The 25,391-nt window shown below is 32.8% G+C and overlaps 2 protein-coding genes across 2 annotated transcripts; both read right to left on the reverse strand.

Annotated features, from left to right (window-relative positions):
• Positions 1 to 431: 431 nt before the first annotated feature.
• Positions 432 to 2,989, reverse strand: LOC132047630 (oxoglutarate-dependent flavonoid 7-O-demethylase 1-like). Its single transcript, XM_059438648.1, has 3 exons — positions 2,936 to 2,989; positions 946 to 1,047; positions 432 to 650 (listed from the first exon to the last, which is right to left on the reverse strand). The coding sequence occupies exons 1-3, from the start codon at positions 2,987 to 2,989 to the stop codon at positions 432 to 434; spliced, it is 375 nt and encodes a 124-aa protein (XP_059294631.1).
• A 3,095-nt stretch (positions 2,990 to 6,084) lies between these two features.
• LOC132047631 (thebaine 6-O-demethylase-like) lies at positions 6,085 to 6,930 on the reverse strand. Its single transcript, XM_059438649.1, has 2 exons — positions 6,628 to 6,930; positions 6,085 to 6,339 (listed from the first exon to the last, which is right to left on the reverse strand). Exons 1-2 carry the CDS (start codon positions 6,871 to 6,873, stop codon positions 6,085 to 6,087), a joined length of 501 nt encoding a protein of 166 aa, XP_059294632.1. The 5' UTR covers positions 6,874 to 6,930.
• Positions 6,931 to 25,391: the final 18,461 nt, after the last annotated feature.

Here is a 25,391-nt window from a genome sequence, read left to right on the forward strand (position 1 = left end):
TGTAGGGCTACTAGTATTTGACAAGCACTTAAGCAGGAGTGGTGCCATTGATGGACGTTGATGTTAATTGATTCACAGCATTAGTTGTTCAATCTCCTTGAAGAGCAATAAATTTCGTTATTTAGATCAAGCATCTTAATTAGAAGTGAGTGAAAGCTTGAAAAGATAAGCGCTATGGCGAGTTGTAACTGTTATAGTTTCTACTATTACAGAATGTGCATCCTAATAAACGGTAGTAGCAATTTACAAGGCAATCAAAAACAGAAACATGTCCTGGTAGCTACGTTCTGCAATTCTCAAGTCCAGACATGCATTTCTTTGAAACTGCTCTAAAGCACATCTACAAGCTTAGTATCACTGGAATGCAAACGGTTAATATGAATGCATGGTTGAACATGTATGCATGAAAAGAAGCATCCAAAATGCGACGTTCAATTGCTCCCATCATCTCCATTTCTAATCCGTATAGTATCTATATATGATTTTCCAACGACCTGTCGAGAGGCAAATCCCTTAAAGTAGTCTGCTACTCCGATCCTCTTAAATTTTGCAGGGCTTTGAGGAGTGAGGAGGTCTGGTGCCGGACCTCGCCTGATCTTCATTAACAATTGCTCTATGTTCAATGCTTTATAAACTCCATTTGTCACAACCTGCAAATTCAAACAATTGCTACCACCATCAACATGAACCACTGAAAAAGGGCTGCCCGGTGCATGAAGCTCTCGCTATGCGCTGGGTCCGGGGAAGGGCCGGATCACAAGGGTCTATTGTATGCAGTCTTACCCTGTATTTCTGCAAAAGGCTGTTTCCACGGCTCAAACCCGTGAGTCCGTGACCTCCTGATCACATGACAACAACTTTACTAGCTACACCAAGACTCCCCTTCAACATGAACCATCGAGAAGATCGGGGGAAAAAAAAAACAGACCAAAAAAATCATTTTACCTCTAAAATGTCTCCAATGTAGACAACAAAGGTATTAGGAAGATATGAAACAGGAATCCAAGCTCCATTTTTCTTAATTTGAAGGCCTTCAATTTCATTAACCTGAAGGAATATGGTAAGAGCCTGAACATCACTGTGAGGGCATATATAAGCCCATGACAAGCTTTGGTTGAGGACAAGTAGGGTAATAATTTATTCTCATCATTTGCACCCCTTCTTCAAATTGTACTTTGATAGAACCTATGGGTTCACACTTTGCTAGTTCACAACCTGAGAGTTTACTAAAACAGTCTAAGGGACCTGGTCCCTAAAAGGGATAATGACGAGGGAAGTAAATGAGGCAAGTAATTTACGTGGAAAACTCCTTGCTTAAGGGATTAAAAACCACAATCCACCGGAGTAGGATTTCCAACTTCACTAAAACGAGTAAGTAATTTACGAATTAAACTCTTAATCCCTAACCCTTTAAGGGATTAAAAACCACAATCTTGACTAACTCTAGCCAACGAGGGATTTAGCTAACTTAGCCAAGAAAATAAAGTTACAAAGATTGAAACGTCCTACTATGATGCTTCTTGATAGCAAGTAGGAATACAAATTAAGAACATGAAACAAGACTCAACTATCCTAAGGGAAATTAATTGTTGAAATCTTAATGGGCACCTTGAGAAACTTGAGAGAAATATAGCCTTTAAGACAGTGTTAGGTCAAATAATCCCAATATATAGGCACCATGGATGGTACAACTTTTAACTATATTGCAAAGCTCCAAGTCTTGACTAACTCCTTGGCTTGTTTGTCAAATCATCAAAACTATGAAACTTAACTCATCATATCCTCATATTTTGTACATAAATTGCAAGTTCCCAATTGTAGGCTGGATGGTCCAAGAATTTAAATATATGAATGATTATAGAATATATCTGTTCTTTTTTGTTTGAAACTATTTTCTTACTCCATTATTATGTTAAAAAAAGAATGCACATTTTTATATTTTCTTGTTGAGAAGTTTTTATAGTTGTACAAATATTATGACACGTTTTAAAATCATAAGTTTCAAAAGTCTTATAGCCACACTGCTGACACAAAGTTATGCCACATTTAAGATCGCAAATTAAAGTTTCTCTTCCTTTCTTAAACTTTTTACGGAGTCAAACTATGACAAACAAAGTGGAACGAATTAAGAGTCTGTTTGGATGGGCTTAAAAAAAGCAGCTTATAAGCCAAAAAAAAAAAAAAAAAAAAGTTGGGGTAGCCCAACTTATTTTTTTTTTGACTTATAAGCGGTGTTCATTTTATAAGTTGCTTTAGATAAAAGCCGAGCCAAACGGCCCAATTATTTTTTTGGGTTTATTTTAAGCACAAAATGACTTTATTTAGCTACCAAACACTAAAAAATAAAACAAATTTTTTATAAACAACTTATAAGCCAATCCAAACGGGCTCTAAGTAAGTTTTTACACGATGTAAAAAATGTTTATCTTTTTTTTTTTTAAATATTTTTTATTACATAGCGGGTAGGGGAAGGGAAAATGGGGAAGGGATTAGAACGTGGGGATTCGAACCCTCACCAATAAGGTGAAAGTTCATGTAGCCAACCAACCGAGCTAGTAGATCCCTACAAAAAAATAAAAAAATAAAAAAATAAAAATAAAAAATAAAAAAAATGTTTATCTAAATATTACGTTATTAGAGTTAATTGCAGGTAAAATTATACACTAAACATGGATTGGTAACTAACCGAAAAAAGAAGTACGTACATGTAACAACTAGTTAAGCTATCAATACTATAAGGGGTCGTTTGGTAGAGGGTATAAGGTAGGATATACCGGTACTAAATTTTTGGGTTAAATTTGTAGCACGTTTGGTTTGAGTTATTAATTAGTCCCGGTATAAAATTATACCACAATCTTGGATAATATTATCCCATTGGAAAGTTGGTATAACTAATACCGGTATTAATAATCTTGGGGTAACTTTTCTAAATGACCATCTTACCCCTTAACCGCAATTCCTGCACAGTTTCTGCATTTTCTGCACTCATTTTTGCACAATTTTTGCATTTTTTGGCTTCTCTACATTCGTTTTTGCATTTTTCTGCATAATTTCTGCACTCTTTTTTGCACAATTTCTGCATTTTCTGCATAATACTCATTTTTGCACAATTTCTGCCCAGTTTTTGCATTTTTTGGCTTCAGTTTTTGTATTTTCTGCAGTTGTTTTTGCATTTTTCTGCACAGTTTTTGCATAGTTTCTGGCTTTCTGACCACTTTTTTGCATTTTCTGCATATTTCCAGCATTTTTCTACATAATTTTTGTACTAATGCATAATAAGCCATTGGAATATCAAGGTCAAAATTGAAAATGAAAAGTTTATCCAGCTTTATCCAACTTCAAACCAAACACATGCTTTGGATTATTAATGATATATCCCACCTTTAATCCAATGAACCAAACAAAGAGCTAGTACTGGGATTATTTAGTCCCAGAATTATAATCCCAGGACTATAATCCCAGCATAATTTTGTCCGCGTACCAAACGACCACTAAAAGCTTTTTTATATTGTCGGTATAAATAAATTAAATCTTTCCCTACGAGGTCTATGTATCATTAGCCTCAAAGGCCAAGCTAGGTAGACTAGAGACCTTGAGAATTATACAAATCAAGTGGTTGATTTCATGAATTATAGGTGAAAATAGGATCTCTTACCCTCTTACAATTTGAATAGAAGAAAATAATTTTTTCAAATCTCTTATATGTTTTTTTTCAGATCTCTTATGTGTAAAAAATGAAGATCTCTTATAAAAAGGTCATAAAACTAAATAAAGTTTGTAAAGGACCAAAAATCGAATTCTCCCTGAATTATAGTGGAGTAGTATTTTTTGTAATGAAAAAATCATTTCATCTTTTTCGGTTTATGTGATCCTATATTCTTTTTAGTTATTTTAAGGATGGTCTCTTTGAAAATAGTTTAACTTATAATTTCTTTATTTTACCCTTATAGACAAGAATTACTATAAAGTTTTAAAATATGAACATACATATATTATAGTAACATATTTAAGTGGGGCTGGGCATAAATACCGAAAACCAAAAAATCGGACCGAACCGAACTAGTTTGGTTCGGTGTCCACCTTCAAAAAATCGAAACCAAAATAGCCGAACTGAAGAACCGAATGCACACTGGAATTTAATATATTACCCAAAAAAATTAAAATAATCTAGGCCCATTAAGTTTAAGCCCCCAAAAAAACCCAATTGTAACAAGTCCTCTTTTGTTTTTGTATCCCTAATTTTTCACTTCAATTGAGAAAATCAAATATCTTTAACAAAGGAAGGTGACTAGAATGTGTCTTTAGGATTAATGTATGTCCTTTATGTGTTTTCTTAGTTATTTTTACTGTATGTATATAACACCTAGTAATCCTATATCATGGTTATGGTTTTCTGTTCTTGTGTATCATGTTCGTTTGATTTTGATTTCAATTTATCAGTTTTATGTTTTATTGCTTTTGAGGATATGAATTAGTGTAAATGGAATCGCTTCTAATATCATATCAAAAAAATCGAATTGAAAAAACCAAAATCGAACTTCAAAAAACCGAAACCGAAAGAACCGAACCGAACTAGTTTGGTTCGGTGTTCGGAGTCCACTAGTTCGGTTCGGTGTTCGGTGTCCACATTCAAATAACTGAAACCGAAACTGAAATAGCTGAACTGAAGTTTGATAAAATCGAACCGAAGAACCGAACGCCCACCCCTATATTTAAGAGTCAAGACCACAAAATTTTAAAATCTTCATTTTTCTCTTATTGGGGGCCCTCGCGGAAACGTAGACATGTTTGGGGAAAAAAAGGAGGTAATTGATAGGGGTGTCAATGGTACGGTTCGGGCAGTTATTTTATAAAATTTATACCATATCAATTTTTCGGTTATTTTATTTTATATAACCAAAATTTGACTTTTTGAAACCGTCCCATCATCTCGGTTTTTCTTCGGTATTGGTACGGTTCGGTTAATTTTTCGGTATGTCATATAAAAGTTGCAAGTAGAAGTTGTACACGATATCATGCATACTTTTATAAGACTTTGAAAAACTCTTTAGATATTTTATTGTTTAAAAGGTGAAGAAACAAGAAAACATGAATGACAAGAATAGAGATCCGTCCCACTAATATTAAAGACAAAAAATTTAGATCACACGAGTGAGAAGTAATCAATCAACATGAGACACAAGAACTGAGTCTAATAAGATTCGATATCCAATAAAAGAATTTAAATCATACGAGAGGAAAGATATCTAATACCTTGTAGCTTGCTACTCAAAGATCGTTGGAATGCCTTGTAACTTAGTGGTTACTACTCGAGGTGCTACACTAATTTAGTTTCAATAGGGGTAACATAACAGGTTTTGGAGTTGGGACTTTAATGTTAATTACTTGTTTGTAGTCATTCCATCACCCCAGGCACAAGGCGAAAAATTTAATGCTATTAATTTTAAACTTAATATATAAAATATATTTTACACATAAATATATTCGGTACGGTTCGGGATTTTTTCGGTTTATTTTTGTAAAATAAAAAACCTACCTAATTTTTCGGTAAGGTTAAACATTTATATAAAAACCGTCGGTTTTATTAAAAAATCCTAATAATCGGTTCGGTACAATTCGGTTCGGTCGGTTAAGTCGGTTTTTACAAAACCATTGACACCCTAGTAATTGATACCATCACGGCTTGACTACTGCATGCTTTCAGTAAAGATTTAAAAGGATAACACGCAATCAAATGTGAGGCTGTCCTTCAAAAATATCCACCCTATCATAAATACTTCTATTTGTTGATCATCTGCCTCGTTTTTGTTTTTTGGTCCACTGTAATTTCTTTTTAACCTAGACTATAGTATTACGTTCGAAACACTTGTTTGAAAAGACTACCAAAAAGAGGCTGAATGCTTTTTATAAATTATAACTAGGATGAAATCTAATAACATGTTTAATTTTTTTTTATTTTGTTCAAACTCCGTGCTCGTTAAGCTATGTACCACATAAATTGAAACGAATAGAGTAACTCTTTTCAGACAAAGTGCTAAACTCAGAAATTTCGTGTGATTTGGGGGAGAGAGAGAGATATATATACTAAGTGAGAGAGGGAGGTTTGGAAATAAGTGAGGTTTTCTCAAATTGGCAGGGAGAGTGATGAGTGATCATGTAAAACATGTCTGCCCAGTCTAACTTTTGTTCTTCAGATTGCACAAAGGCTTGCCCATATCCTTCATGATCTCCTTCTTCTTGCTCAAACTTCTTCTTCTCTTCCATTGGTAGCTCAAAAAATTCTCCGATTTCTGACTTCACTTTCTCCACCAATGATGAATTCACTCCATGATTCACCAACTGAAGCTTAAACAATTCTAATAAGTCATCAAAAACCTAAAATAATGAACATCTTTTGATATATTATTGAAATATGAGTTTTAAGTTATATACACCGTCAATGTAACTTTTTTCACACCATTAGATCATCCAAAGGATATCTATTGGCCAGCATCGTTAAAATGGGAAAACTGTAATCTTGGAAAAAAAGATAAATTACCTACTACAGACAATAGGTAAATGCATGTGACCTGACCATGGTGTAAAATTTCTTACGCTGATATACTTAAACTCTTGAAGTATATATACCTGGAAAAATCCCCATTCTTTGCAAGCAAAATGAAGCCTCTCAAGCTCTGAATTATCATCTCCAATTGCCAGCAGTTTTTCCATGTCAATAACTGGAACTTGAGGCAATATGGATGTGAACATAGGCTCCTCCATATCATCGCGAATATATCGCGGCGGAACGGCTGCTAGTTGCTGCTTTGCCAGCTCTTGAACTACAGGAACTTTCAAAGAGCCACCAAGCTTTCTCGAGCTTGCTTCTTCCATCGATGGGTTTTCCCTTTTCCAGCTTCCTCTAAGAGAACTTGTTTTAGAGAGTAAGTGCTTATTGAGATGCGAACTAATCCTATTAAATTATAATGTGTTATATTTGTTAGAAAGATAGATGAATAATGAAGAAAGAAAAGACTTGAGGCGTGATATTATTACTATCTCAATAGAGTGATTGCCTATTTATGAGGTTGGTAGACAATGCTTTTTTTGGGATACAGTTAGCTTATTTTGTTGAACTAGAAGTGACCTTTATGAAGTAAATGAAGTCTTTATTAACCAATATTCTAAGGAATTGCTTTAAATAATGTGTTATTTAAGTTAAAAATTTCAGAACGTATACGCCTACACAGCTGAAACAAATTTAAGATTACACTTGTTTAGAAAGGTTGCATAGTACATTTTCACTTAAAAATAATTCTTTTATACAAATTAGTTTCTTTCAGGGTACCTTTTCACCGTAAAATTATTATTTAAATAAATCTATTTTCACTTATGGTATATTTTCAGAAATAGTTAACTTCAATACTACAAACGATATAACCGTATATATACATGGAAACAAGTACTTTTATATGTTTTGTCTAAATAATAAGGCAGTCCAGAATATGATTGGGAAAAGGGTTCAAAATACACTCAAACTATGGCTAAAGTTGCCATAACACACCTGCACTTTGCGGGGGTCCTATGACCCCCATGTACTTATTTTTGTGTATTTTGTACGCCTTTATATGGTGAATTGTACAAGCGATCGTATCTCCTCTCTTTGAGCGCGTAAGATTCCATATAAAAGTGTATATAATACAAAAAATAAGTCCAAGGGGGTCATAGGACCCCCGCAAAGTTCAGGTGTGTTATGGCAACTTTGGCAAAATCTGGGCAGCAAATTACTGTTCATCTTCTTCATAGAGAATTGGACTGAAATTTGATCCTAATGCACTTCAAATCTCAACCAAACATCACCAAATTTCAGATTCAAATTCCTCTCGACGTTCCGGTTCTTTTGATATATCACCCACTCGAAATGGAGCTCATTTGCGCAACCCGAAAATTCGAGTTCGAAGCTTCAAGCTTTGTTCATGGCAAGCCATGGAGTCGTTCGCTTCTTCTTCACATTCCGACGTCTTCTAAGCTCGAGTTCAGCCTTCAAACAATCGCCAACCAAGAATTTTATTCATCAAATCCGAAATTTGAAGACCCAGATCTGAAAGCTTCAAGTCGAAACTCGACGTCCCTAATGGAGTTTTTGTTTACTGGTTCTACTATCTTAATCCACTATTATTAATCATGTTTTCAACGTTGACAATATCACAAATCCTATATAATATCGAAAAAGACCCGTTTGATTTGGTCGTTACAATGGAGTTTTTTTGGGTTTGAAATTTTGGAAAGTGGAGAAATGAAAAATACCCAATTGAAGAATAATTAAATCTTTTAAACTCAACACAAAGGAAAGCAAAAGGCACAAATTCTTGAACAGGCACAAACTCAACACAAAAGGCACAAAGCAAAAGGCACGATGATTGAAAGAAAAATTAGCTCTAACGACTGGAAAAAAATTTGGTCACTATAACTGCACTTATAACGACTGATTCATCTCCCTTCGTTAAAAGTGGTCGCTAAAAATCAAATTTCCGTAGTGGAGCGCATGTATACACTCAAATGAGTTTGGGTGACTTTGTCATTTGAAAGCGTACAAAATACACAAAAATAAGTACAAGGGCCACAGACCCCCGCAAAGTTCAGGTGTGTTATGGCAATTTTGGCCATAGTTTGAGTGTGTTTTGAACCCTTTTCCCAATATGATTCATCAGTTTCAGGAGAATGATATGGTACATGAAAATTTAGGACATATTCCGCAATCACAATATTAAGGTTTGATGTCTGAAATGGAAAACTATTAGCAGATTTTTTGTGGTAGGAGCAATATTAGCGGACCTACACTGACGTTTTCCAAATTATATTCTCTCTAATAAAAAAATGGTTATAATATGCAAAAGTATTGGGCATTCACAACTTAGAAATATTAACTTTGGGTCCTTCGCTGGATAGGAGGATCCCATCTTTCTAAGTGAATGAAAGCTCTGTAAAATAATTATGAGATTAATAATGCTATACGGAAATAAATGTTAGAGTATATAAGGACCAAGAAATCCACAAGGATATATATATATATATATGTTAGAAACTATATGTGATAAGATGAATTAATTAATTTGCGATTATTCAAGATTATTACAAATGATACAGACGATGCAATTGTAGATCTAGAGGGGAAAATATGAAAAAGGTGGCTTAAGATGATTTGATCATGTCACACGGAAACTTTCGAATGCACCTATGCATATAGGTTACATCATGATTATTGATAGTATTAAAAAGGACGATGCCCTAAATTACATAGCGAAATATATAATTTTAAGAACTTGCAATTTTAAGAACTTGCAATGCTGTACCCTATGTCTTTATCAATACAAGGGAGACGCCACCTACGGCGGAAAAATTAAAAAAAGAAAAGAAAAGAAGAACTTGCAATTTTATTGGGAGAATAGGATGTACGTAGACCTTATCCCTAGTTTTAAAGAATTAATTCTAATTTTTGTTCTAAAAGATAAATTATTAAGTAGGGAAATGAAACGAGGACAGATGGGTGGAAGTTGATACAATTGATACATACAGTTATCCCTAATTAATTTTATATTGCGATATACAATAGTTGTTATTGTTAATAAAAATTGAAGAATCATTCTCAACTTAGTGTGCTTTCATTTTTTTTTCTTTTTGTTTCCTTGATCATGAGTGAATTAAAAAAGTGACACTAAAGTGGACGTATATATGATAAGAAAGTAATAATTTTCCTATTAGTACATTCTAATCAGTTTGCATGTAATTTAATTCACCAGTGTAAATATTCCTTAATTGCTCTTGGTAAGCAGTTTAAATAAATTATAAACTGACTAAATTTATATATCAACTCAAATTACATTGATACAGTTATATGATTACATAGTTATTAGATAACTGACTTTTTAATTAGACAACTAAATCTTGTGCATATTTGGTAATACATTAAACTTTTTACTAAATATTACAATACTTTAGATTACCGTTGAGAGCTATAATAAGTACTACTTTTTTCTATCCCACGGCAGCACCTAGTTCCTTCAACAATACCAATCTTGCTTGTTCTTTCAAAGCAGCCATGGCCTCATCAACAGATTCAGACAATACTAGTTTTCCATGGAAATTTCCAACTAAGAAAAGGTCCTCTAGGAATCGAAACAATAATGTAAGTCTTTCCAATTTGGTTATCTAATTATATTACATATAGGATCTATCTACGAATATGACATTTCATAGGTCTAGTTCAATTTCTTTTTCAGTCCAAATGTAAGCAAATCAACTAATTAAGGATATGTAACACGTAGATCTGGTTCATATATGAATACTCATCAGTTGTATTTTGTCAGTTGACATATATATGATCAAATAAATTTAGTAATCATTAAGAAAGTAAATTAAAATAATCCGTATGCAAAGCTTTAAATAGTACTCCTAGCAGAAGATTACTAATATGGTAGTACTTGCACGTTTAAAATTACAAGATTCAAAGACATTTTGATATATATTATACACATCTTTCACAAGATTTAAAAATCTCGTTTACTTTTGTTAAATTTTGTGTTAGTCAAACTAAGACATACAAGATGAAACCGAGAGGGAGTATTAATGATTCCCTCCACTATGTATCACCGATTTTACTTTCTTCCCAATCATTAAATATTTATATTTTCTTATGATGATAATTTTTTTTTTTTAAAAAACTATATGAAGACTAAAAGCAGAGGTGATCAAGAAAAGCACGAGAATAAGCCTTCATCCATTCCCAATCGCGCTGAAAACGCTATTGCTCCTCTTACTTCCCCAAGTACCACTCCTCCTTCAAGTAGAACTGAGGTAGGATTGATCACAAGTGACACGGGCATTGGTATTAATAGAAGTGCCCTTTTAGGTAGGTTTTCTCAGGATATTAGGATACAAGGGGCATTTCACCCCTTTAGTAGCAATTGTGCTGCTACAACCCCTCATGGCCTCGTGATCGGGCTAAAGCGGTCGCATGATGTGTTTAGTGAAGGATCATCATGATCATCAATTGGAGGAGGCAATTATAATTATCAGCTAATTAGAAATGTTAATCAAAATCTGCCCCGTATGAACCCTTATAGCTTTCATTGGAAAGGCAAAGAATACGTGGTGCCCGAAAAAGACATTCATTCACCCCAAGTCCTGTTAGGGAATATGATGCGCTCCCATCCAACAAGCAGCAGTAAGAAAGGTGATATTTAGAGGCGGATTCAAAATTTTAAATTTATAATTTCTAAGTCATTACTCTTTTTGTTTATTGAGTTTGGAATACATTATTTTTACTTATTAACTGACTTTTTTTATATAAATACAGAATTTGAGCCAACTGAGCCAAAGGAGGTTGTTGAGGACAATGCAGTAGAAGAGGCAACACAAGGAAGAGATTTGAATGTGGCAGACTGTGTGAACAAGTACCGTGTGCCGGATCTCAATTTTCCTCCACCTGAGGAAGATTAATCAAAACTTGAAGTATTTCGTATTCTTTCACAATATGTGTTGGATATATAGTATTGAATTATTGAAACTTAATTTTATTTATAACTTACAATTCTTGTTTCATGATAAGAGCAAGGAGACAAACATTGATGATTGTACAGACCCTTGATTTATCTAATCTGGCAATTACCATAGTTTCAAGTTTCTATATTTAAATTTTTTGTGTTCGGCTATATGTTGGGCGTGTTTTTTTCATTTATCCTTTTGTTTTTCCTCCACTATGGTACTTATTTTCATTTTGTTTCAATTCCTTATTAGTTGCGTAATTACTAGTACTAAAGCGCGTACCCATGTTAATGAGTACACGATTTTAGAAATTCTACAAATATTATCAAATGATACGTTTGAGTTATAAAATAAAAGTTAAAATCAATTTTAGTGATCTAATAGAGAACTCAATATGATTTAATAACTTCTATATTGCAAAGGATAATAAAATTACAGAGAAACAAAAAAAGTTCGAAGAGGAGTTTGACAACACAAGAAGTTTATTTCTTTTGCAAATATACAGCAAGGACAATTGCATTTATCGTTGTCAAATTTAGCTAAAGAGGATTTATTTAAGGTAAGAATTTGATTATTTTTAAAGTTCTACATAATTCAAATAAGAAAAGATTTAATAACCAAAATTTTAGTTGAATTTAAATTCTTATATATCAAAAAAATTACTAAATTAAATTTTTATCCAATGTGAAATATGTTTTAAATGGTAAAGACGAACGACATTTCGCTTAGGGTCTTCATGCTTATAATATAGTATAGATATAGACAGATGGATAATAGGTACTCAGAAACAACAACAACAACCCAATGTGATCCCACAAGTGGGGTCTGAGGAGGGTAGAGGTATTAAGAAAATAAAGTAATATTTATTAGAAACAGTTTATGGTGCAGTGCTTGAGCAAGGCATGTGGAAAAATAACAAAAGATTTTCGTCCCAATGCTTCACCTAATTTATATTTTCTTATGATAATGTTCTTCTTTGTTTGAGTTCACGAAGAACAAAAATGGTGGGATAGAAAAAAAAAATACTAGAGAATAAGCCTTCACCCATTTCCTATTGCTCCGCTTGCTTCACCAAGTCCCACGCTCCTCCTCCTAGTAAAACTGGAGTCACATTTGACACTCTAGTGGCACTGCGAGTGCCATTTTAAGTGGGGTTTCAAAATGTTGGGGTATAAGGTTGCAACCGCTCATAGCCTTGCGAGTCCATTGGTAGCAATGATGTTGTTGCAACCGCTCATAGCCTTGCGATCGAGCAGAAGCGGTCATGTGATGTGTCCGGTGAAGGATCATCATCATCAGCTCAACAAGGCAGTGATAACAAATTATTAAAAATGTTAAGCTAAATGTGTTGCGTGTAGCACCTTATAGCCTTCCTTGGAAGAGCAGAGAGTACGCCCGGTGCATGGAAAAACATTCATTCACCCAAAGCCTTGTTTGGGCATAGAGTGTTCTCCATCCAATAAGTCTCGGGAAGAAAGATGCATATTCAGAGGCAGATTCGGACTTTTAAGTTTATGAATTCTTATATATATACAGAATTTGAGTCAAAACTACTGAGTTCTACTGAATCTTAACTTCTATTGTGGCTCCGATTCGGCCATATCCTTTTCTAGTGTTTAACAGGGATGTATTTGCCTATTAGCGAAGATTGTTGAGGACAAAGCAATAGAACAGGCAACACAAGGAAGAGAGGCGGCTGCTGCAAAACCACGTCAAACTATACACCGCCTAGTTCCTAATTTGAATGTGGCAGACCCCGTAGGGAAGTACCGGGCTCTGGATCTCAATTCTCCTCCATCAGAAGCAAGATTAATTAAAACTTGAAGTATTTGGTATTTTATTTACATTATCGGAGCTTAGTTTTTATTTACAAATGACAATTCTTGTTTTCATGACTAGAGCAAGGGGACAAACATTGGTGATTGTAATAAGTCCCCTTGGTTTCTCTAATCAGCCGATTGCCATAGTTTCAAGTTTTTCTAGATTTCTATTTTGTAGAGATTTTGCGTGTATTTTTTTTGGCATTTATCTCTTTTAATTTCTCCGTTATAATAGTTATTCTCGTTTTATATTTTTGTTACAATTCCTAGTTTATATGATTTTAATAGGTACCACAAAAACAAAGCAACATTTATTAAACAAATTAAGTGTACAGTGAAAAGCTTGTGCAAGGTGTGTGCGAAGAAAATAACAAAACAGAAAAAGATTTTCTTCTCAATGCTTCACTTAATTTATATTTTCTTATGATAATATGTTTTCTTTCTTTGAACATATGAAGAACAAAATCAGTGGGATAAAAAAAGAAATAGAATAAGCTTTCACCCATTCTCATCGCCCTGAGAATGCTATTGCTTCTCTTGCTTCCCCAAGTACCCCTCCTCCTCCTCCTAGTAAAACTGGAGCCATATATGACTCTCGCATTAGTGGCATTGCGAGTGCCACTTTAAGTGTTTTTTCTTGAAATGTTGAGGTACAAGGCCCAACGTCCAATGATGTTGTTGCAATCGCTCATAATCTTGCGATTCGGCAGAATTGGTCACATGATGTGTTCGATTAGTGAAGGATCATCATCATCAGCTGGAAGAGGCAATATGACGTAACTAGCGAATTAAAAATGTTAAAGCTAAATGTGTCGAGTATTTGGTATTTTTTTCACCATATGTGTTAATGGTGTTGAATTATCAGAATTTAGTTTCATTTACAGTTTTAGTTGTTTCCATATGATTAAAGGAAGGGGACAAACAATGGTGATTGTAATTAGTCCCCTTGATTTCTCTAATCGATCAGCCAATTGCCATAATTTCAATTTTATTGGGGGGCATATTTTAAGTGTTTCATTTGTCTCTCTTTGTTTTATTTTTCTCCGTTATAGTAGTTATTTTCATCTCTCTATTTTTTGTTTCAATTCTTTGTTAGTTTATAAATATATGACATTAGTTATATATAATAGGTTAAGAAAGTGAAGCAACATTTGTTAAACAAAGTTTACGGTGCAAATGCTTGTGCAAAGCATGTGGATTACAAGTATTTTTCTCAAAAATATTTGTGTAGAAAATAATTTATGTTTGATAAGTAAGCATAAAATATTATCCTAAAACAAAAAATAGTGAAAGAAAACATTTTCTGTTATTTTGCCACGTGTCTTGCACAATAAACTTTAATTTGTCTAATAAATGTTGTCTAATTTTTTTCAATTGAGTACTCATACGATCTTCGTTATTAGGACTAAGCTCTAAACTATACGTTGCAAACCAAAAAGGTGTTCATTGCTAACTTTAAATGTTTTCCTCCATTATACGACACCAAGTCATTTTCTTTATAACGTTTTAATTAATTATATTTTATTATGATAATATGAATCTTTTCTTTCTTAGAATATACGAAGAATAAAAAAGGCGGTGATCAAGAAAAGCAAGATAATAAGCCTACACCCAACCCCAATCGCTTTGAGAATGCTTTTGCGCCTCTTGCTTCCCCAAGTCCCACTCCTCTTGAAAGTGGAACTGTGGTAGGAGTTCACAAGTGGCACTGACATTGGTGTTAATGCGAGTGCCCTTTTACTTAGTTTTTCTCGAAATATTTGGGGAACAAGGAGTATTTCGCCCCTTTGATAACAATAATGGTGTCTGTTCGCAATAAATTTTGCTAGTAGAAAATAAATAACTGCAATCATAAAATAAATATGAGAAAAAAATTATTTTGTTGATTATTTTGTGAGTATAACTCTGGATGCAATCCTTGATTCTAATCTCCGTGTTATTTGCCTTGATTCGACGGCCGATGTAGCATCTTTCTCAGAATTTAGTTTCATTTACAGTTTTAGTTGTTTCCATATGATTAAAGGAAGGGGACAAACAATACTGATTGTAATTAGTCCCCTTGATTTCTCTAATCGATCAGCCATAATTTCAATTTTTTTGTCTCTCTTTGTTTTATTTTTCTCCGTTATAGTAGTTATTTTCAATTCTCTCTTTTTTTTGTTTCAATTCTTTGTTAGTTTATAATTATATGACATTAGTTTCAATAGGTTAAGAAAGTGAAGCAACATTTGTTAAACAAAGTTTACGGTGCAAATGCTTGTGCAAAGCATGTGGATTACAAGTGTTTTTCTCAAAAATATTTATGTAGAAAATAATTTATTTTCTTGATTATTTTATGATGTTTGATATGTAAGCAGAAAATATTTAATATTGTCCTAAAACAGAAAATAGTAAAAGAAAAATATTTTCTGTTATTTTGCCACATGTCTTGCACAATAAACTTTAATTTGTCTAATAAATGTTGTCTATTTTTTTTAATTGAGTACTCATACGATCTTCGTTATTAGGACTAAGCTCTAAACTATATGTTGCGAACCAAAAAGGCGTTCATTGCTAACTTTAATTGTTTTCCTCCATTATACGACACCAAGTCATTTTCTTTATAACGTTTTAATTTATTATATTTTCTTATGATAATATAGAATCTTTTCTTTCTTTGAATATAAGAAGAATAAAAAAGGCGGTGATCAAGAAAAGCAAGATAATAAGCCTACACCCAACCCCAATCGCGTTGAGAACGCTTTTGCCCCTCTTGCTTCCCCAAGTCTCACTCCTCTTGAAAGTGGAACTGTGGTAGGAGTTCACAAGTGGCACTGACATTGGTGTTAATGTGAGTTCCCTTGTACGTAGTTTTTCTCGAAATATTGGGGTGCAAAGAGTGTTTCGCCCCTTTGATAGCAATAATGGTGTCGTTACAACCGCTCATGGCCTCGTTCGCATGATGTGTTTAGTGAAGGATCATCTGGAGGAGGCAATTACAACTATCAGCCAATTAGAAATGTTAATCCTAATATGCCGCACGTAGCTTTCCGTGGAATATGATGCGCTCCCATATAACAAGAAGAAAGGTACATATCCAGAGGCGAATTTATGATTTAAATTTATAATTTCTAAATCATTATTCTTTTTGTCTAGTGGGTTCGGAATACATTATTTTTACTTATTAATATGAGGTTCTTATATAAATAAAGAATTTGGTGAAATTTATTGAGTTTCATCATGACTAAATTATCTATGGTTCCATTTCGGCCATATCCTACTCTTGTGTTTAACAGGTATGGATCTGTCCATCTTCAACCACAAACGTGTTAGACAAAGGAGGTTGTTAAGGACAATACAATAAAATAGGCAAAACAAGGAAGAGATTTAAATGTGGCAGACCCTGTGCGTAAGTACCGTGTGCCGAATCTCATTTTTCCCTCCGCCAGAGCAAGATTAATCAAAATTTGACGTATTTGGTATTTTTTCACATACGCGTTGATGGTGTTGAATTATCTTAACTTAGTTCTATTTACAAATTACAATATTTGTTTGATTGTTTCCATGATTAGATCAATGGGACAAACATTGGTGATTGTAATAAGTCCCCTTAATTTCTCTGATCAGGAAATTGCCATAGCTTCAAGTTCTTATATTTTTTTTGTTTTATGGATATTTTGTGTTTTTTGTTTTTCATATCTCTTTTTAATTTTCTCCGTTATAGTAGTTATTTTCATTTTATCTTTTTGTTTCAATTCCTTGTTAGTTTATGTAATTTTAAGAGGTACTAAGGAAATAAAGCAACATTAATTATTAAACAAAGTTTACGGTGTGCAAAGCTTGTGCCGAAATAACAGAAGATTTTCTTCCCAATGCTTCACCTGATTTATATTTTCTTACGATAATATGTTTTCTTTATTCTTTGAATATATGAAGAACAAAAACGGTGGAATAAAAAATAAAAAAAAGAAAAGAAAAAAGAATAAGCCTTCACCCATTTCCATTTCTCCAAGAATGCTATTGCTCCTCTTACTTCCTCAAGTCTCACTCCTCGTCCTAGTAAAACTGCAGCCACATGTGACACTACTCACATTAGTGGCAATGCGAGTGCCATAAGTGTGTTTTCTCGAAATGTTGAGGTACAAGGCCGAGATGTGTCCGGTGAAGGATCATCATCATCAGCTGGAGGAGGCAGTTATAACCAACCAATTATTAAAAATGTCAAGCAAAATGTACCACATGTGGCACCTTATACCCTTCCTTGGAAGTGCAGAGAGTAGTGTGGTGCATGGAAAAGACATTCATTCACCCAAAGCCTTGTTTTGGCATATGGTGTGCTCCATCCTATCAGTCGCAATAAGAAAGATGCATATTCAGAGGCATGTTTAGAATTTTAAGTGTATCAATTCTCAAATAAATACAACATTTGAGCCAAAACTATTGAGTTCTACTGAACCATAATTCAATTGTGGTTCCGAATGGCCATATCCTCTTCTAATATTTAACAGGGATGGATTTGCCTATCTTCAACCACAGAAGTGTCAGACAGAGGATCGATTGTTGAGGACAAAGCAAAAGAAAAGGCAGCACACAAGGAAGACAGGCAGTTGCTGCAAAACCACGTCCAACTATAAGCGTCGTGGTTCCTAATTTGAACGCGACAAACTCTGTGGGGAAGTACCGTGAGCCAGATCTCAATTTTACTCCATCAGAGAAAGACTAATTATAACTTGAAGTATTTGTTTTTTTTCCAGACCATATGTGTTGAAGGTATTGAATTATGGAAACTAGTTTTATTTACAAGTTACAATTCTTGTTTTCATGATTAGAGCAAGGGGACAAACATTGGTGATTGTAATAAGTCCACTTGGTTCCTTTAACAAGGCAATTGGCGTAATTTTAGGTTATATATATTTTTGGGAAAAGAGTTCAAAACACACTTCAACTTTGGCCGAAATTGCTGTAACACACTCCAACTTTGCGGAGGTCCTATGACCCCCCTAAACTACTATAAAGGGGAATTATTAGCTCCCTATGTGCCGAGATGGCAAAGAAATTATTTCAGTCTCTCAAAGAGAGTGAGAGAAGAAACGAAAATGTTTAAAATTTATCTTATAAACAGTTTTTGGAAATATTTATTTTTCTATTTTCTTTTTCTTATTTTCATTTTCCTTTTCATTATGTGTCTCTTCATCCCCTTTGTTGGGTTTCTCAGCCACCATTAACGTATGAAGGATTGATCCTCTTCACCAAGTTTGCCTTCAAGGAAACTCAATCTATGGCTTTTCAATAGATTAATCACCATTCGATAATCGAAAATCCGCCGAGTACCGCCATCTCTCTCTGCAACTCCGGCCACCCATTTGTTTCTTTGATTTCATCTCTTCTCTTTGTCCCTCGAAACCCAAAAGATAAAATCAAATAAAATTCGGAGTCCCTAATCTTCAGATCCATCGGGATGATGGCCGGAAATGTGAATTTGATTTTTCAGATGATTTGGGTTTTCTATTGATTTGAATTTCTCAACGGAGTTTTCGCTAATTTAGTCTAAAAGGAAGTTTTGAGATGTTTTTGTTGGATTTTAATGTGAGATCCTCTAGTAGTAAAGGTCTAAATTGAGAGGTTGAGTGTTAATGGTGGAAGAAGGTATAGAAAAAGTAAAGAAATAAAGAAGAAGTAGGGAAAATTCTGAAGAAAATAAAAATAAAGGGCAAATACAGGAGCGTGTATTCCACCCCTGGATATAAATTTGGTTTTGGCATTTTAAGGAGGTAATAATTTCTCTTTAAAATAGTCCTCGGGGATCATAGGACCCCCGTAAAGTTGAAGTATGTTATAGCAATTTCGGCTAAAGTAGCAGTGTGTTTTGAACCCTTTTCCCTATATTTTTTGCTTTATTGATATTTTTCGTGTTCTTTTTCATTTCTCCTTTTGTTTTTCTCCCTTATAGTAGTTATTTTTATTATTCTGTTTTGTTTCAACTCCTTGTTAGTTTATATAGTTATAATAGGTATTAGTTTATATAGTTATAATAGGTACTAAGAAAATAAAGCAACATTAATTAACTTAAAAAAGTTTACAATGCAAAGCTTGTGCAAGGCATGTGGCAAAATAAGAGAAAATTTTCTTCCCAGTGGTTCACTTGATTTATATTTTCTTATGATTTGGTTCTTTTCTTTCTTTAAATTTATGAAGAAAGTAATAATTTCTTATCAATACGTTGATCAGTTTGCATGTAATTCAATTCATTCATGTAAATATTCCTTAATTGCTCTTGATAACAGTTTATAAACTGAGTAAACTTATATATCAATTCAAATTACATTGATACATTTATATGGTTACATATTTATTAGATAACTAGTTTCTTTAAATTAGACAACTGCTCCTCAATTTATGTGGTACAATTTGACTAGACACGAAGTTTAAGAAAGGAAGACTTTTGAAATTTATGGTCCAAAAAAAGCCTTAGAGGTTTGTGTGGCGGTAAATCATCTCATGAAGTTAAATTGTTTTTAAATATAGAAATGTGACATTCTTTTTTGGAGAGGCTAAAAAGAAAAGTGTGCCACATAGATTGAAACAGAGGAAGTAAATCTTATGCATATTAGGTAATACATTAAACTTTTTACTAAATATTACAATTGAGAGCCTTAATCAGTACTACTTCTTCCCATCCCACGACAGCACCTAGTCCTTCAGCAACACCGATCTTGCTTGTTCTTTCAAAGCAGACATGACCTTATCAACAGGTTCAGACAATGCTAGTTCTCAATGAAAATTTCTATCTAAGAAAAGATCCTCTGGGAATTGAAACAGCCATGCTTTTATTCTTGTTAGTTTAATTATAATAGGTACTAAGAAAATAAAAGCAACATTCATTATTTTTAAAAGAAAGTTTACAGTGCAAAGTTTGTGCAAGGCATGTGGCAAAATAAGAGGAAAATTTCTTCCTAATGGTTCATTTGATTTATATTTTCTTATGATTTGGTTCTTCTCTTTCTTTAAATTTATGAAGAAAGTAATAATTTTCTAATTAGTACATTGATCAGTTTGCATGTAACTCAATCCATTCATGTAAATATTACTTAATAGCTCTTGATAAGCAGTTTAAATAAATTATAAACTGAGTAAACTTATATATCAACTCAAATTACAATGATACAGTTATATGGTTACATATTTATTAGATAACTAACCTCTACTAAATAAACAACTGCTCCCTCTATCACAAAGTATGTGGTACCATCTGGCTAGGCACAGAGTTTAAGAAATAAAAGAAGACTTTTAAAATTTGTAGTCCAAAATAAGCCTTAAATATTTATGTGACTATAAATGATTTCATAAAGTTTAAATTATTTCTAAATATAGAAAAGTGACATTATTTTTTGGATAGACTAAAAAGGAAAGTGACACATAAAATGGGACGGACGGAGTAAATCTTATGCATATTTGGTAATACAAGTAAACTTTTTACTAAATGTTAAAATACCTTAGATTACAGTTGATAGCTATAATCAGCACTACATTTTCCCATCCCATGGCAGCACCTAGGTCCTTTAGCAATACCGATCTTGCTTGTTCTTTCAAAGCATGTCATGGCATCATCAACAGGTTCAGATAATGCTAGTTCTCCATGAAAATTTCCAACTAAGAAAAGGTCTTCTAGGAATCGAAACAACCATGCTTTTGTTTTTCTTCCTTATAGTAGTTATTTTTATTTTTCTCTTTTGTTGCAATTCCTTGTTAGTTTATATAATTATAATAGGTACTAAGAAAATAAAGCAACATTAATTATTTTTAAAAGAAGTTTACAGTGCAAAGCTTGTGCAAGGCATGCGGCAAAATAAGAGAAAATTTTCTTTCCAATGGTTCACTTGATTTATATTTTTTGGTTCTTTTATTTCCTTAAATTTATGAAGAAAGTAATAATTTTCTTATTAGTACATTGATCAGTTTGCATGTAATTCAATCCATTCATGTAAATATTACTTAATTGCTCTAGGTAAGCAGTTTAAATAGATTATAAACTGAGTAAACTTATATATCAACTCAAGTTACATTGATACATTTATATGGTTACATATTTATTAAATAACTAATTTCTTTTAAGTAGACAACTGCTCCCTACGTCTCAATTTATGTGGTACCATTTTAATAGGCACGGAGTTTAAAAAAGAAAGAAAGACTTTTGAATTTTTTTGTAAGACCTCGTAAATTTGACAAACTTGGTATCAGAGCAGATCTGTTTCATAGGGAGTCTATGAAGCCGTGGTTTAGAGTCTCACTTATGGGTGTGTTGCGCACTACACTTATAATTGGGAGGCTACAGGGCATTTAGGAAATGTTACCTTTCTTTCATACTCTAGATCATGCAATAGAGATGTGCCTTAAGGAATCATTCTTCTTCATTTGATTGCGATTAGAGCGCTAAGTAAACGCGAAGTCCCTATTAGGGCGGGAGCGCCCTAGATGTGCGTGTTAGATCCTCGAGCTGCAATCCAACATTCGAGGACGAATGTTCTCAAGGGGGAGATAATGTAAGACCCTGTAAGTTTGACATTTGTGGTCCGAAACAAGCCTTAGATAGTTGTGTGGTTGTAAATCATCTCATAAAGTTAAATTTTTTCTAAATATAGAAATGTGACATTCTTTTTAGAACAGACTAAAAAGGAAAGTATGCCACATAAATTGGGACTGAGGGAGTAAACTTATGCATACTTGGTAATACATTAAACTTTTTACTAAATATTATAATACCTTAGATTACTGTTGAGAGCTATAATCAGTACTACATTTTCCCATCCCATGGCAGCACCTAGTTCCTTCAGCAAGACCGATGTTGCTTTTTCTTTCAAAGCAGCCATGGCCTCATCAACAGGTTCAGACAATACTTCTTCATGCAAATTTTCAACTAAGAAAAGGTCCTCTAAGGATCAAAACAGTGTAAGTTTTTCTAATTTGGTTATCTTAGGGATGAATGAAGGCATATTCTCTCATTTTCTTTATCATCACAGCTTTTGTTACAATATTTGTTTGATTGTTTCAATGATTAGATCAATGGGGCAACTATTGGTGATTATAATAAGTCCCCTTGGTTTCTCTAATCAGGCAATTGCCATAGTTTTAAGTTTTTATAATTATTGTTTTATGGATAATTTGTGTTTTTTTTCATATCTCTTTTTACGTTACATTAGTTATTTTCAATTTTTTTTTTATTTCAACTCCTTGTTGGTTTATATAATTTTAATAGGTACTAAGAAAATAAAGCAACATTTATTAAACAAAGTTTATGGTGCAAAGCTTGTGCAAGCCATGTGCAAAGTATGTGCCAAAATAACAGAAAATTTTCTTCCTAATTCTTCACCTAATTTATATTTGCTTATGATAGTATGCTTTTCTCTTTGAACATGTGAAGAACAAAAACGGTGGGGTTAAGAAAAAATTGAAGAATCATTCTCAACTTTTATGTTTTCATTTTTTTTTCCTTTTGTTGTTTCCTTGGCCATAAGTGAACAAAAAGAGTAACATTGAAGTGGACTTTGTATATATAATAAGAGAGTAATAATTTTCCTATTAGTACATTCTGGTCACTTTGCATGTAATTCAATTCATCAGTGTAAATATTTATTGATTTCTCTTGCTAAGCAGTTTAAATAAATTATAACTGGCTAAAAATTTATATATCAACTCAAATTACATTGATACAATTATATGGTTACCTATTTGATAGATAACTATTTTCTTAATTAAACAACTAAATCTTATGCATATTTGGTGATACATTAAACTTTTTACTAAATATTTCAATATCTTAGATTATCGTTGAGAGCTATAATTAATATTTTCTCCCATCCCATGGCAGCACCTTGTTCCTTCAGCAATACCGATCTTGCTTGTTCTTTCAAAGCAGCCATGGCCTCATCAACAGGTTCATACAACACGTCTCCATGGAAATTTCCAACTAAGAAAAGATCCTCTAAAGATCAAAAAAATGTAAGTTTATCTAATTTGGTTATCTGAGGAATGGATGAAGGCTTATTCTTTCCTTTTCTTTATTGCCACAGCTTTTGTTTTCCATATGTTCAATGGACTAGCACTAATTATAGCTCTCACCTGTGATTTAGTAAAAAGTTAAAACTTAGCAATGAGTACATTGACGGTTTGCAACGTAGTCTAGAGTTTAGTCCTAATGACAAAGATTGTATGAGTACTCAACTAAAAAAATAAGACAACATTTATTAGACAGAGTTTCTCGTGCAAGGCATGTGCAACGTATGTGACAAAAGAACCGAAATTTTTCTTCTTTCAACATTTTTTTTACTTTGCAACAGTATTTTCCGCTCTTACAAATATAGAAAATATCAGAAAATAAGTAAAAATCACTTATTTTCTTCAAAAATATTTATCAGGAAAATATTTTCCTTGTTTTTCCATGGCTCTCTCTTTGTTTTATTTTTCTTAGTCGTTACAGTAGTTATTTTCAATTCTATTTTTTGTTTCAAATCCTTGCAGATGTTAGTTTATAAATATGTGACATTAGTTATACTAGGTACGAAGTAAATTAATAAAGCAAAATTTATTAAAGTTTACATTGCAAAGCTTGTGTAAGGCATGTGCAAAGCATGTGGCATAACAATAGAAAATTACGGGTGTGTTAGACATGAAGGAGAATTATTCCTGAAAAATAATTTTATAGTAGAAAATAAGTGATTTACTTATTTTATGATATTTTTTATATATGTTGTTTCAAAGCAGAAAATGTTGAAAGAAGAAAATTTTCGGTTGTTTTGCCACATACGTTGCGCATGCCTTGCACGATAAACTTTGTCTAATAAATGTTGACTTATTTTTTCAACTGAGTACTCATACAATCTTTGTTATTAGGACTAAACTCTTGAAATGCAAACCATAAATTTGTTCATTGCTAAGTTTAAGGGGTGGTTTGGTTTGCAGGATAGGATAGACAAGGATATCTCATGAAATTATTTTATTCACCTTCTATATGGGAGAGTTATTTCACCATTTTAGTACAAATGGTGGGATAAAATAATCCCAAGACTAATTAAGTTCCTTTATAATAAAATACTCAAAATTATTATCCTTATCCCACCAACCAAACAGCCCTAAATGTTTTCCTCCATTATACGATGCCAACCTCATTTTCTTCATAACGTTTTAATTATTTATATTCTAATGCTCTAATATTGTGGTTTTTTCTTTCTTTGAAAATTAAGAACAAAAGCAGTGGTGATAAGAAAAGAATTATCCTCCTGGATCCGTTCTCGGAGGGATAAACTTTTGAGTACTCCTGACGTAATCTTGGATAGTTCTCGTCTGATAAGGTAGCTTTTGAGCAGGTGTGTACATGAATCGAGTTGGTTTGGATTTTTTAAATACCAAATCAAACCTTTTGCGTCGGGTTTTTAATTTTATGAACTAAGTCAAATCAAATCAATAAAATTCAGGTTTTTCAACCTCGGGTTTTCTCAGGTCATTCGGTTTTCTCGGATTTTTCGAATTTTTTTACCGAAAAAGTCTTCATACAAAACATTTAACTTTTACTTCAATTATTTCTTTAGTACTACTAAGATACAACTATATAATTAAGGTGTCCTTAGGAATATAACATACAATGTGAGATGAGTGATGACATTTTATTAAAATATTCAACAAAAAAGATAATAAAATTGGTTAAAATAAATATCGTTATTTAATAAGCCATAAAGAAAATGATCATATTCTAAAAATACTAAGTCATGCTAAAACAAGTAAGGCTAATAAGTATTAATTACATGACAAAGAAAAAAATAAAATTAAGTTATTTATTTTCACTCTCTAAAACACTTATGCAAAACTAAAGAATAGGTATCCAACATTATTGTCATTCCTAGTGTTAGAATTGAATTTCTTTTGTTAGCATTAGTATTGAGTTGGTTTTGATTTTAGACTTTATTTAAGTTACTAACATTCATGAGATATAAAAATTATTGACATTCAAAATTCTAAGTCCAAACTTGAAATAATATGATAAAAGACAAAAGACTATGAAAAAATTTAAGACATATT

This window comes from Lycium ferocissimum, chromosome 2 (genome assembly GCF_029784015.1).
Source record: "Lycium ferocissimum isolate CSIRO_LF1 chromosome 2, AGI_CSIRO_Lferr_CH_V1, whole genome shotgun sequence".
NCBI classification, from domain to species: Eukaryota; Viridiplantae; Streptophyta; class Magnoliopsida; order Solanales; family Solanaceae; genus Lycium; species Lycium ferocissimum.

Bases quoted from the DNA above. Each gene is read 5' to 3' on its own strand.
- LOC132047630 (XM_059438648.1), bottom strand. From the start codon at position 2,989: ATGAGTGCAGAAAATGCAGAAACTGTGCAGGAATTGCGGTTAAGGGGT. The intron at 1,048-2,935 runs GTCATTTAGAAA...ATATTCCTTCAG, and splicing joins TGCGGTTAAGGGGTAAGATG to GTTAATGAAATTGAAGGCCT. The intron at 651-945 runs GTAAAATGATTT...TTGAATTTGCAG, and splicing joins ACATTGGAGACATTTTAGAG to GTTGTGACAAATGGAGTTTA.
- LOC132047631 (XM_059438649.1), bottom strand. From the start codon at position 6,873: ATGGAAGAAGCAAGCTCGAGAAAGCTTGGTGGCTCTTTGAAAGTTCCT. The intron at 6,340-6,627 runs GTATATATACTT...TTTAAGCTTCAG, and splicing joins AAGAATGGGGATTTTTCCAG to TTGGTGAATCATGGAGTGAA.